Source organism: Sorex araneus, chromosome 4 (assembly GCF_027595985.1).
Source record: "Sorex araneus isolate mSorAra2 chromosome 4, mSorAra2.pri, whole genome shotgun sequence".
Lineage (NCBI taxonomy): Eukaryota > Metazoa > Chordata > Mammalia > Eulipotyphla > Soricidae > Sorex > Sorex araneus.
The window spans coordinates 15,122,796-15,137,087 of record NC_073305.1 but is presented as its reverse complement, the minus strand read 5'-3'; the positions used below and the strand labels follow the sequence as shown (position 1 = coordinate 15,137,087).

The 14,292-nt window shown below is 46.7% G+C and overlaps 1 protein-coding gene across 3 annotated transcripts in view; it reads right to left on the bottom strand.

Annotated features, from left to right (window-relative positions):
- Positions 1-7,238, bottom strand: part of CAPN7 (calpain 7) — a 42,681-nt gene extending 35,443 nt beyond the window's left edge. For 2 of the 3 annotated variants that reach the window (XM_055134761.1, XM_055134763.1), the window contains exons 1-2: positions 5,045-5,346; positions 1,517-1,625 (exon numbers count right to left, since the gene is read on the bottom strand). In XM_055134761.1, the coding sequence (XP_054990736.1) occupies positions 1,517-1,625; positions 5,045-5,146 (211 nt within the window). In that variant the 5' untranslated portion in view covers positions 5,147-5,346. Of the gene's footprint in view, positions 1-1,516; positions 1,626-5,044; positions 5,347-7,106 lie in introns of those variants that run through there. The other variant, XM_055134762.1, reaches the window with a different exon arrangement.
- Positions 7,239-14,292: the final 7,054 nt, after the last annotated feature.

The window sequence follows — 14,292 nt, the reverse complement described above, 5'->3', positions numbered from 1 at the left end:
GGATTTGTTAATAGTAAGAAATCACTATTAACAAAATAGTAATTTGTTAATTATTGGAGCAATAGCACAGCGGGTAGGGCATTTGCCTTGCACGTGGCTGACCCAGGTTCGATTCCCAGCATCCCATATGGTCCCCTGAGCACCGCCAGAGGTGATTCCTGAGTGCAGAGCCAAGAGTAACCCCTGTGCATTGCTGGGTATGATCCAAAAAGCAAAAAAAAAAAAAAAAAGGTAAGAAATTCAGTATTCTAATCAACTTTAGCCTAGCCTACATTTTAACTTTTAAGTATCTACTCTGACTAAGCAGAGAAAACTACAATAAGTAAAAATTCTTTTAAGTTGTTTGTGGCTTTGTTCTATTAGCCACAGATATAAAAAGTTAAAAGAGTCCTTCTTGGCAAGGGTTTTTGCACTGCTGGTGGGTGAGGAGTCCGCACTCTATATGCCTGAAGCTCTGTCATTAGCAGTATAAATCATGATGTCTGCAAAAACTTGGAAGGGAAAAAAGTCCTTAGTGAGAGAGATGCATTTCTGAAACAAAATATCAGCAGGCAATGATTTTCTTTTCTACCCATGCATACTGGAGACTTGGGCTGGACCTATTTACCTTTAACTAACAGAACTGTGACCATCGAACCTCCATGTACTTGTATTATAGCATCTGTCACATTGTTTACAGAAATAAATTCAAGCTGTTCCAGCTCGCTGCTTCCTTGTCAGCTTTCCAGTTCAGATATGGTTTTACAAAAGAGCTCAGACAAGGTTTTGAGGAGGGGAAGACAGTTACATTTAAGACCATGAAGCTGCTGCTAAAGCCTTTGTCTTTCTGTTTTTTTTTGGGGGGGGGGAGCCTCAACCAGGTGTGTTCGGGGCTTCTGGTTCTGAGCTCAGGGATAACCCACTGGCAGGGTTCCCGGGACCGTAAGGGGATGCGAAGGATATGGCACCTGATTCTGCATGTGGAAAACAAGCACCTTAAGCCTAAACCCTGGAAGTGTAGTTATTTAATCCCAGTGTCCAGAGGGGCACATGAGATACATGGCGGAGACTTTATGACTGGTCCGGTCCGACTCTCAGCCAAGCAAATGACATGCTCTTAATATGGCCTTAGCTAATGTACCACATCTGTGCCTCCCAGAAATCAGGAGTTGAACTCTGTTAATCTCTAGGGTTCCTTTGCAAAGGTCTATCACTTCCACTTTCTGAGTTTTTATTTAGGAATGAGGAGATACAATGTTGTTCATATGGATGTTTCAAGATACAATGTTGCCACACCACACCCACGGCCAGACTCTGAGCCTCTCTCCATCCATCCACCACTCTCTTCCGTCCCCACTCCCCTTCCCTTCATCCCCTTTGTGGACATTTCAAGAAAGTGCCTCCCAAAAGAGAAATGGACTTTCCTTCCCAAAAGAGAAAGTGAGGATCAATATCCAAAAGTTTAAAAAAGAAATACATGGGGGTCGATGACGGGAAAGGAAACAAAGGAATACAAGCTTAGTGGTTCTCTACTAACCTGCAGAATGTAAAGCTTGAACTCGTTCCAGATACTCATTTATTTTTTCTTGAATATGTTCTAGGCCTGATCCTGCCATTTCAGCATAAATTAAAGCTTGTGCAGCTTCCTAAAACAAACAAAACAACAAATTGAAAGGAATCTAAAAGATGAGTTACAATCTGAGTCTTCTTTGCTACTTCTAAACTAGTACTTTGTGAGTGATCAAAGTCCTTACAATATTAGTTTTTCCCCCTCATGAAATAGTTGTGATAAAATCTTCCAGCCTTTTCCTTGTTCTGCATACTCTCAAATTTCTCTTATGCTGAAAACTCAGAAATTTAAACAGTAAGAATTGATTATAAATATTTTTATTAGAACAGTTGTGATGCATGTTTTGTTTCTTTTTTTTCTTTGTGCAGTGGTTCAGACTTAAAAATTACTCAGCTTGTAAGGGTGAACCAAAACCCGAAAACATCAGTACAGAAAACAACCAATGCAGAATTAAAAAAAAATGGCAATAAATTATAAAGATGAAGATTAAATATCATGGCAGGGGCTGGAGCGATAGTACAGTGGGTAGGGCATTTGCCTCACACACAGCTGACCTGGGTTCAATCCCCAGCATCCCATATGGTCCCCCAAGCACCCCCAGGCGTAATTCCTGAGTGCGGAGCCAGGAGTAACCCCTGAGCATTGCTGGGTGTGACCCAAGAAGAAAAAAATCACATGGCAGAAAGGAAATATTTTCCCCCACGGAATACACTGTCCAAAAGTGTATCAAAAACAGAATTTCAGTGGTATGAAATAAGCTTATCTGAATTAAGAGAACTTTACTTTGTCATCCCACTCCTGGCTCTGGAAACAGCTAAGCTGTTAAGCTGTGGCTCGGATGCAGAGACTGCATTCTCCCCATCACCGTTATGGGAAGGACCAGAGATTTCTCTGAAGCAGCAGTGATACCTTCTCTACAGTAACGAATCACGCACTTCTTGGAGTGCTGTGCCTAACCCGTGTCTGGATGTAGGGAAGTCATCTATGGAGCATCACTTTCTGTTTGTTTGGGGTCCCCACTTTGCCTGGCGGTACCCAGCTCTTACTCCCAGCTCTGGGCCCAAGGATCACTCATGGTGGGTGTGGGGGACCGAATGGGGTGCCAGGATTGAAGCTGGGTCTGCTGCATGCAAGGCAAGGGCCTTACACACTGCACTCTCTCTTTCCCTGGTTTTTGAAGCATCACTTTTAAAATCCAGTCACTGAACCCAGATTTTTTCCACAGAATGCAACAAACTCAGTGAGAGTATAGTTTTCATCCAAATGGAAACTCTAAGGCTATGGGGGTGGAGAGATAATTTCTTCCGAATCTGTCAGTTGTCTTGGGGGAAGCAAACAAAATTTTACATGTGAACATAAATACTGTATTTTAGGGACTAGAGAGTACAGTCAGTTTAGGCACTTGTCTTGAATGAAGCTGGTCTGGATTCTATCCCTGGCACGGCAGGTGGTCCCCGGAGCATTAGAATGAAGTCAGTTCATTCTAACTTGAATGAACTGATACGGGTATGTGTATTTCACCCCTTCAATTACCTTGCATGTAAATATCAATCTTTAAATGACCTTGCTCAAACGAAATATAGCCAAACTTTAAAACGTTGACATTAATTTTACTTATTTTTCATATTTGAGTGTGAATGAAAAGGAATCTCTCTTGGAAAATGGCAGATGACACTAAATATGTTAAAATTTTTTATGTAAATAGTTCCTAAAAGCACACATACTGACATTCTCAAGGATTAAAAACTCTTTATAATGAAATGTTTTTAATCCTATGTCTGTGTATTAATATTACTATATTACCATATTATATCTTTAGAGCAAGTACTATAGCAAAGTAATATTACAACAGTATAGTAATTATTCTGTAGTTATTTCTTTTGCTTCAGTTATTTCTTTATTTTATGTGGCACCTATTTTACCATGTAAATAGCTGTCAGTTCCTTCACTAAACTATACACCTACAGAACTTCAGAGAAACATAAACCATGACATTTCCCCCCCATGAAATCACAAGGAATGTTTCTGAAATACACAAAATGTCTAAGTATAGGTTATAAAATTAAGGCAATATTGGCCCGAGAAAAGCAAGCCACACTGCTGACAACATATACTTTTCCCAAATAGAAATGATCGCCACTGTATGCATTATGGAAGTCGAACATTCTGTCTTCAAAGAAAAGTTGACAATATCATAGAGAGCTACCTCCACAAGAAGGCAGTGGGTCTAGGTAAGTTGGACAAGTGTGCCTCAAATTCTACGGACTGATGAGGAAATGCACATTCTGGGATTTAATACTTGTACTCCCAGTGAGTTAAGAGAGGACCATGTAAAATATCGGCTATTAGGACACTCACCACACAGCTTACATCGAAAACCCAGAACAGACCAAAAAGCCCAGCAGCGTTTGTGAATCAATTATAGTACAGCAACATAACAGAATACTAACCATCTATTATTCAGATGCCATTACAAAACATCGGTTTAATGCTTTCTTAGAAATACAAGTAATTTTTTCGCAACTATAAATGTAGGGCACATTTTGAAAATTGCACAAAGAATACCATCCGAGTTTGTCTTTAAATAGGGATGGTCCCCCCTCGGATAAACAAGGGCAAAGATAAACGTTAAATGAGACGTTTCAACCTTTTCCAATTTACTTTTTAACATTTCCTTGATTGAAAATTCCTTTAGGCGAAGCGTTTCTCAACGGGGGGGGGGGGGGGGGAGGGCACTGGGCCCTCAGGTTATTCCTGGAGGGAAGGGAAGGCGTAAATCGCATAAAGGAGATGTGTATGTGTGTGTTGGGGGAGAAGGGGGCGTTATGGCAGGATAGGGGTAGGGCAGGGGTCTCGGAGCGCTGGGACTCGGCACGGAAACCAGGTGGGAAAGGGGGCCCGCGGTGGGGAAAAACGTGGAGACACACTGTTTGGGGGCAGAATAGCTGGGACCACTGAATTAATCGAGCGTCAAGTGACGGCAATGGCTGGGTGCGACCACTCCAGCCACGGTCATCAGCAGTCCCCAGGGAGCAGGTGCCAGGCTGGGCTGTGGGCGCAGCGAGGCCGCCGCTGTCCAGCCGAGGGCCGGGCGCGGTGGGGGCGGGATGGCGCGACCTCGGGCCCCGACAGCTGGCGGGATGGGGCGACCCCGGGACCCGACAGCGGGAGGGATGGGACGACCCCGGGACCCCGGGGCAGCGGGCGGGATGGGGCGACCCGGGGGCAGCGGGCGGGATGGGGCGACCCCCGAGCAGCGGGCGGGATGGGGCGACCCGGGGGCAGCGGGCGGGATGGGGCGACCCCGGGGCAGCGGGCGGGATGGGGCGACCCCGGGGCAGCGGGCGGGATGGGGCGACCCCGGGGCAGCGGGCGGGATGGGGCGACCCCGGGACAGTGGGCGGGATGCGGCGGCTCCCGGAGGTGGGCCTCGCCTCGCCGCCCCGGGCCCGCCCCCGGGGCCCCTCCGACGGCGGCCGCGGCGCCGGGCCCCACCTTGTAGTAGAACACGGCCTCGGAGTAGCGCCCTGCGTGGTCGCGCTGCACCGCCAGCCGCGCGAACTGCACCGCGTCCCGCTCCAGCGCCGACGCGTCCATGGCGCCCGCGCTCCGCACCGGGGCCGGCGCCCGCTGCGCGCAGCCGGCAGCCGGACCGCGGGCTCCGGAGCGCCGCCGAGGGAGCCGCCAAGTCTCCGCCGGCCGACGGCAGCAGCAGGAGGAGGAGAGCGCGGCCTTCCGGGCTCCAGCCCGCCGCCACGCCGCGCCCCCTCGGCGAGGCGCCCACACGCCGCCGCCCCGCCCGCCCCGCGCGCTGTCAGCCCGGCCCCGCCCACCAGCCGCGCTGCGCAGGCGCGGACCGCCCCGGGGCGGTGCTCCGAGAGGGCGGGTCTGGGAGGGTTGCTCCGTGGGCGGTGGGCCTGGCGTCCACGTGATCTATCCGGCTCCCGCGATTGGACGGGCGGAGGCCGCTGTCGGAACCGAGCCCCGCCCCGCTGCCTGCGCGGTGACACCGCGGCGAAGCAGCGCCTGCGCATTACGGAGTCTTTGCCTCCCCTGGCCGTGCAGCCGAGAATCTGCTCCAACATCTTGTGGCTTGATTTTTAGAACGTTAATTAAGAACGTAAGGTCACAGGATCCCTTTTGAGATACTTTTCAATGGCCTTCATTTTCCAAAAGTCCGGCCATGGTCCTGAATATATTTTGTCCCCTAAGGATGGTGTGTTGATTGTCAGCGAGCAGGGACGTATGTCTTCACGCGCCCTTTAGGTTAATTTCTACAGTCGTAACGACTTGATTCGGTGATTATTGATCTGTTTTGTAGGTAATTAGTGTCTTTTTCTCTCCCTTTCAAAGACTAAATGCAACAATCATAAAAATACGCCGTGAGGGGGCTCTCCTGTGGACGAGACTCGGAATCCAGAGCTGGATCAGAGAAACAAGATCCAGAGCATAAACTACACGATTCTCTATCAGAAGCCCCGGGAGGGCGTGGGGGAGTAGGAGGAGGGTAGCGTGAACGGAGAGCAAGGGCGGCTACCAAGTGCACTTGCACTACATTCGCAGCCTCAGCTTTTCTTTTTCTTTCTTTCTTTCTTTTTCTTTCTTTCTTTCTTTCTTTCTTTCTTTCTTTCTTTCTTTCTTTCTTTCTTTCTTTCTTTCTTTCTTTCTTTCTTTCTTTCTTTCTTTCTTTCTTTCTTTCTTTCTTTCTTTCTTTCTTTCTTTCTTTCTTTCTTTCTTTCTTTCTTTCTTTCTTTCTTTCTTTTCCCGGCGATGTTCAGGGCTTAACCTCTGGCTCTGCACTCAGAAATCACACCGAGCGTGCCCCCCCCCCCCCCCGGGAATGCTGGGGATCGAACCCGGGTCTGCCGTGTGCAAATCAAACGCCTTACCCACGGTACTATCACTCAGCTCCAAGCCCCCCCCACTTTTCTTAATTGTACCTTTAGTAGATTATTTTGGAGGCAGGGTGGGGTCACACCCAGGGTGCACCTGGGCCCATTAAGTGGTGTTGGGGATCAACCTGGCCTGGGCCCTTAACCCCTGCACAATCTCCCTAGGTTTAATAGACTCTTATTAACCAGTTGACCCGAGGAAAGGAACTGTCATTTCTTCGTTTTTGAAAAACGCTGCTTATTTACCCGAAAGTTGCAAAGATGGTGCTTGTCCTTAGAGACTTCGTTCTTACACCCAAGCCTTAGGTGGCTTGTTTCTTTACTGGTTTTATCCCAGCACTGAGCGAAAGCTTCTACAGCAGGTGTTTCCAAAGAGCACTTCTGGGTGTTGGATGAACATACTCCGCTGTCAATGTGCAATGTGTCCTCTCCCGCAATCGAACCCTATCCCTCCCCTACGCCCCTCCAGATACTGCAGAACATGAGCTCAGGACTAAGCCCCACGGCGCTTGCTGTCTCACTTGAACACAAACTGAATCCCAAACTCCAATGCAAACACCCTTCCACTTCTGCCCAGCGCACTGCTGTCTCTCATATGTGTCCCCCCTCCCCCCTCCCCCCCCCAGGGCTCCCACCCATCACAGCGAATAGAATTTGTAGCTCACCTCCAGAGAAGTGCGACCGAGGATTTGCAGGTAGTTGTGATCATGCCATGAATGGGTTCGTTTATTCCCTAGGCATTTAAATGCTCGTTTGTAAACACGCAGTAAAAGTACCCTTACACCCCCTCCAGAGTCCCAGGCCCTGACGGTTAGAAATCGCCAATGTTCCCTGGTCTCCTTTTCCTCCCCTCCTTTGATATGGGAATCGTTCCCTATTCCACTCCGTGTTCCCTGGCTTCCCACTTGGGAAGGGCAGAAACAACTATTGGTTCGTGCTTCCTTGTCTGAGCTGCTCACGCTCACAGCAGGGACCAGCTTTCAAATCAGTGACAGATGGATGGGAGACAATGGGAATAGAAAGGGAACAGAAGTTTCTAGGGAAAAGGTACAGATTGAGCTTTGTTTTTTGAAAGATATCACTGGATCCATTTGGAATATCAGACCCAACCATATGAATCTTCCATCGAACAAGGATTTTATATCTGCTGCAATCTGCAACTTTCTACGAACCAGATTATTATAAATATAATCAAATTATATGTAATACAAGTCTGTATATTACAATTATATTAATGTAGTTTATTACATATGCTACAAGAAATATATTTCATGACTTTAATGGTATTGTAAATTATGATACCTCAGCAAAAGTACTGTAGCACTGTAGTACTGTCATCCCATTGTTCATCGATTTGCTCGAGCAGACACAGTAACGTCTCCATTGTGAGACTTGTTGTTACTGTTTTTGACATATTGAATATGCCACGGGTAGCTTGCCAGGCACTGCCGTGCAGGCAGGATACTTTCAGTAGCTTGCAGGGCTCTCTGAGAGGGACGGAGGAATCAAACCCAGTTGACCGTGTGCAAGGCTAATGCCCTACCTGCTGTGTTATTGCTCCAGTCCACCTCAGCAACAATTAATCAAAAAGGAATATATTTCAAAATATATGCACACATATTGCTCAGCTGCTATTAGCAGAATGTAGTGTATTTTGAGATTTTTAATGTTTTTTTGGGACGTATGAGTGATATATTCATGGAAGAGCCTGGCAAATTCCCTGTGGCGTGTTCGATATGCCAAATACAGTAACAATAGCAGGTCTCATTCCCCTGACCCTAATCATTGGGAAAGATGAGTAAGGAGAGGCTGCTAAAATCTCAGGGCTGGGACAAATAGAGACGTTACTGGTGCCCACTGGAGCAAATCAATGAACAATAGGATGACAGTGATACAGATATACAGTGATTTTTATTATCTAGCAATATAGAAAAATAATCATATTAATTATGCTACATAAAATTACATAGACATTGCCTGTTATATAATTTATCAAAATTCTAATAAAATGTATACATAAATTGAAGTAAGTATATAATTAGAAGATATCTGCTATATATATAAGTATATATATAATTAGCAGATATCTTCTAATTATATCTGCTAATTATAAAGATATCTGCTAATTATATATATACTTATATATATAGCAGATATCTTCTAATTATATATATATAATGTGAATATATATGTGAAATCAGAATATGTATGAATATATATATATCATTCCAAAGTTACACTATGTAACTGTCCAAAATTTTTAGATCTTAATTTTTACTTTTTGATTAATTTCTTAAGCATTTGGAAGAGGGTTAAGTTAGGGGCCATGTAGGCATTTCTGGCGATTCTCCGGCAACCCTGGCCAGGCAGACATTCAATGTGACAGTCCAAGGATGGGTGCAGTTCCTGCTATACAAGGCTGCGATTACCTGGCCTCTCCTAATGGTGCTAAGGGGCCTCCAAGCCCACATGTAGTGGGGCTCAGGGGACCACATGGTATGGGGATGAAACAATGGTGGCTGAGTACAAGGCATGCACCTCACCCTCTGTACTATGTTTCTGGCTTATTATTATTATTATTATATTTTTGAGCCACACCTGGCAGTACTCAGGGCTTACTCGTGGCTCTGTGCTCAGGGTTCACTCCTGGTGGGGTTTGGGGGACTGTATGTGGATTGAACCAGGGCATCTGTTCACAAGACAAGTGCCCTGTCTGCTGTGCCATATCTCAGGCCCCATCCTTAATATTTTTTTATCAGGACCCCCCTCAACTGATTTTCAAGGGCCCAGGGAATAGTTCATGCGATACTTAGTCCTTTAGAGAATTCCTGAAGGTTTGGTGTTTGGGCCAGAGATGCGCATGTGCATGCTGGTGCTGGGGGCTACTAAGGCCACACCTGGTAGTGTTCGTGGGTTCATGCCACGCCAAGGGCAGAACCCTATGCTTAATGCATGCCAGTCATGGGTACTATTGTTTGCGCTAGATTCCTAGTCCAGTGTATTTCCTAATTATGAAATACAACTTAACTGTGCACACATATCCTCATAGTCTCTATAAAATATCCATTTATCTCTATTGTATCACACAAGTTATTTAGACTTAATCTTGGAATATATTATTTTAGGAACCACTTAACTTCATAAGCCTAATAATTACTTAGTCACTTATGTGGTTCCTGAAATCAAAATCTGGTAATAAAAATTGAGAAAGGGCTTGTTAGACTGAGAACTGTCTTGCTGTTGATCGTTTGTAGTCATCATCTCACTGAGGGAAACAAAATTTAGAAAATCCAAAGAAAACACCCAAAAGGGTTCCTGTGACAATTTGTTCTGTTGACTATAAGCGTCACCTTCCCCACCAGACTTAGGGGAATTTATGAGAGCACATTGCCACCTGGTGCTTATGTGTGGCACTACACCGAATGCTTACTGGAGGTGTACTGACGTAGCTCGCCTGTTACTGTACTTTCAATTTACAGTTGGTCATTGTTAGGATTTAGAACACTCTCCGTAGATTGATTTTATGTCTTATAACATTTTTCACCCACTAATGAGTTCCAGTAGTTTTATTGTGGATTCTCTGGAACTTTTTCCTTAATGGAATGACGTCAGGTATGAATAGAGTTGTATTTCTTCTGTTCCATAGTGTATGTCTATTATTTCTTCCCTTTGCTTTATTCTTTCCCCTGCACGGGTGAGGGTCTCCAGGATAGTATTTATTAGGAATGGTGAGAATGGGCCCTTGACATAATGGGGAGGGGGAGAAAAATGGAGCTATCAGGTCCCTAAACCATACTTTGCTTAGGTGTTGACAGGTTTCTTTCTGAGTGAACTTAGACAGTTTGTACCTCTGGGGAATTATATTATCTAGGCCGGCACATTTTTGAACATAGAGTTGTCCTTTGTATTTCTTTGCTTGTAACTAATGTTTTCTCTCTTGGTTAGTCTTCAAGGAGCGAGAAGACTCAAATTACAGCCCTTAGGCCCTTTCCAGTCCAAATCAGGACCTGATTTAAATTTTTTTCTTTATAAACAAAACACAAAGAGAGTATATAATATGGTCCATAATAAGCTATGATATGTATGTGGTCAGGGAAGCCTAATATGTTATTTCTGACCATTTACAGAAAAAGTTTTGATCCGGGATCTATAGGTTTTTCTATTTCATGTGACCGATTTGATTTTAATAGCTTTCTGTTGTTTACCTACTTGTCTTGTCTTTGATTTCCACTATTATTTCCTTGACTTGGATTAAATGTTTATAATTTGATAGGGTTAAATCTTGAGACCTTTCACATTTTCTAATAAAAGCATTTGTTGCTTTATGTGCCCCAGATGCCCTCTCTTAAGCTGTATCTCAATGATTTTGAAGCAATGTTTCCATTTAGAATACTTTTGGGTTTCCCTTGTGATTTTCTTCTTGCCCCTGTATATTTGGAAGGGACACGAAGTTCTAGTTTACTTATTGCTAAGGTTTATTTTATGATCCAGGATAAGATCTTGGCACATTGCAGTCCCATATATACCTCTATCCCCCAATTGTCCTTCCTGCTATCTCCATCTCTATTCATTATTCTTCTCTTTTATTTGTTTCTCCATCTAAATCATCTATTCATTGCTAACCTCTCCATTGGTCACTCATTGTTATCAGTCATAACCATATGTTCATTGATTATCCTATTTCCACTTATTTGTCCTTCCCTCTATAGGTCATCCATCAATATTTTCATTCTTCTAACACATCAAGACACTATAGGTACATAAATAGTAACAACTCTGGGCCCAACATGCTGACTTGAGCACATCAGTTCTGATTGGCCAGGAAGGACCATGTCCTCACCTTGGAACATGTGGGCTCTATCTACACAAGCTTCACATGAGAATGTAGGGGTGGAGGAATATTAGCAAAGGAAAATGGTCAGAATATAGTGACCAAAAGTCACGGAATGGATACTTGTCATGCAAAACAAATGCATGTCTGAATAGGCAAGCAAGGAAGGGAACCCAGAGGTCGTTCCACTTCAAATCCTAAAAGATGAATTTGCTGACAAGGAGGACACATTAAAAGGCAAAGAAAATGACTGAAAATGACAGTGTCTGAGTCAGAAAACACAAGGATGAGGAGAAAAATGCATTCCAGCACATCAGTGTTTATTGAAATCCTGTTATATTACTATAGTGAACAGGCAGAAGTCACACTCTGGTGGTGGATATGGAAAACCACAGGTTAGCAAATAAGACATAGTCCCAGATTAAAATTGTGAATTGCTGGTCAAAAGACCTGTGTGCTGAGTCCTGACATCTTGAAACCCTTCCCTGGGACCCCTTTGCTGAGTGGAAGAGGGCAGGACTGTCATGACCGAGACAACATGGTGGTAAAAAATCGTCAAGACTTTGAACACCAACATATGCCTCCTGGACGTGCACATTACAAAGGCCTTGAACCATCCCAGGACTGGAAGTTTCCAGGTGACTGATAGGTTCCTACATCATGGAGGCTGCGGAGGCAGTGGATGTGTTCCAGTGTCCCCCACACCATATCCACATGTCAGAACAAGACCTTAGCCAACTAAGGTGCCGTCAGGCGCCATGACCAACAGAAGGACTGGACACAGGCTCCTGGGGCAAAGAACCTCTCTCAACACTGAAGCTTTAGAAAAGCTTCCAGACTTTGGCATTGAATGTCAAGGTGATAAGCTGATCCCCTACCATGGCAGCCCCGACAGGTGTCACAGACATCCTCAAGGGCCAGAGGTTTGTGGCCCTACAGTGGACACTGGGAGCCGGCGAGTGACTTTATAAAGAATGGTCACTGGGTCTCTGCTTTAGGTGGCACAGGATTTGGGGCATGTAAACTTCTTAAAACTACTCCTGTCGATCCTCCGAAAACATAGGTGACACGTGGCCCCAGGAAGAGAGCAACAACAGGGGGTAATCATGAGAACATGGGGAGCATGAGGAGGAGGAGGAAAAGAAACTCAAGCTTTGCAGGGAGCTGCTCCATGACAACAAGCAGCCCAGGCAACAGGGGTGATAAAAATGGGCTTCCAGTGGGGACAGCTCCAGTAGCCATGATCTGACAGGAGCTAGGATGGCATGCAGCCACATGCCTCATCTGAGCACCTGCCAAGGGGTGTGGGTGGGGTAGGCGCAAAGGTCTGAGTCATCACTATAAGGACCGTTCCTTCCCTAGACCTGGGCAGCTGCTGCCCTGGCCCGACAAGGCGTGTGTCCAGGGATCCGAGGGGGTTGCTCCTCCCCGAGTCTGCACAGTCGGGGTGGAGGCCAGCAGCGAAGGCTTTGCTTCTGCCTGTCTCCCACCCAGCCTGGAAGGGAGGCCGCTCACCCCAGATCAGCTCTCAGGGGGTTCCTGGGACTTCAAAGTTGACCCTCACCATCAGAAGCAGTGTTGTACCTTGGGAAAAATCCAACCATACCAAACCAACCTCTATACTCTTCAGTAAACTAGTGTAGCCCCAGGATCTCTGTCTTCCCACAGGCCAAGTGGGAAAGGAGAGGGACGGGATTGGGGACGGTCTCAAGGCTCCTCAGAAGACTTCTTTGTCTATTGCAGGACCCTGGATCCAGGGAACGGCCCCGGGACGTGCGTGAAGCACAGCTTCAGGCTCTGCACGGGACCCACCTTGGAGTCCCTGCATATCTTTGCTTCAGAAGCAACGGATCCAAACTTCTGGGTGGGCTGCCTGCTGCCTCCTGGACACGATACAAGGTCACCTGCCACAGGGGAGGCCCTCTGACAGCCCTCCAGCCCAGTGACACTTCAGACACCAGACTTTTTGCATAGACACGCTGCCACCCTCTCTTTCCTTTATTCCACATCCTTTAAGCTCAGGGGAAGTACCCGGGCCCCGGTGGGCCGCGTCCTCCAGAGTCTGCTACACAGGGTGAGGTGTTTTGAGGCGGTAGCCATGGACTCACTCAATGGGAAACGACTGAGGAGAATCTTCTCACGAATGCAAAATATGGGTGTTTTTTTTTGGGGGGGGGGAAGCCTGAGAGTCACATTACAACACACAGAGCAGATATGGGTGGGTGACGATCCCACAGCAGGCAGGGCTGAGGGGGGATGTTTAGGGCCAAGGGGTAGGGCGGAGGCATGGAGGCCGTCAAGCAGCCCTGTGGGGCGCCCTCGGAGTGGCTGGTTAGGCCCCATTCCTGACTCATCAGCAGAGGTTCCTCTATGTGGCAGCTCGGGGCTGCCCCCAGGAGAGTGAATGAGGGGCAGAGCTTTCCCTCATACACTCAGCAGTGTTGTAAGCTCACAAAAGAGAGGCAGGGGACTGGAGACAGCCCCCCTGTGTCCAAACTTCTCTTCTGCTCTGTTACCCCACATTCAACAGCCCCTATTCAGGGGGGGATGAATGATCAAGGAATGGTCATTGAGCTGTGAGGAATGATCAATCAGCTGTGAAGACCAAACACTCTGCCCAGGAGACTTTCTCCTCCTCCTCCTCCTCCTTTGTGACCTTTGTACCTCAACAGGCCAGGTCAGTGGCTACTTTCCCCATGGAGTAGCCAGGGGCTCCTGTGACTGCACAGGACGGGGAGTAAGGGGTGAGCTGACGTCTTCCAACTCGCCCCGGGACCTCAGAGGGCAGGGAGCACCCACCCCACCAGACACGCCCACGCCCGGGGCCTCCATCTGATCCTGGTTATGAAAAACAGTTGCTTGTATCTGATGGACAAACCTCTTGGGAAATGGGAACGCTGGGGAGGGACTCAAGTGACAAGACCGTGACTTGGTGGGTAGCTACTTGCGGTAGCTCCAAGCGCTGTCCACTTTTTTCGTCATAGACCCAGAGTGGAGTCCCAGCTCTCCAGGTAGACGCT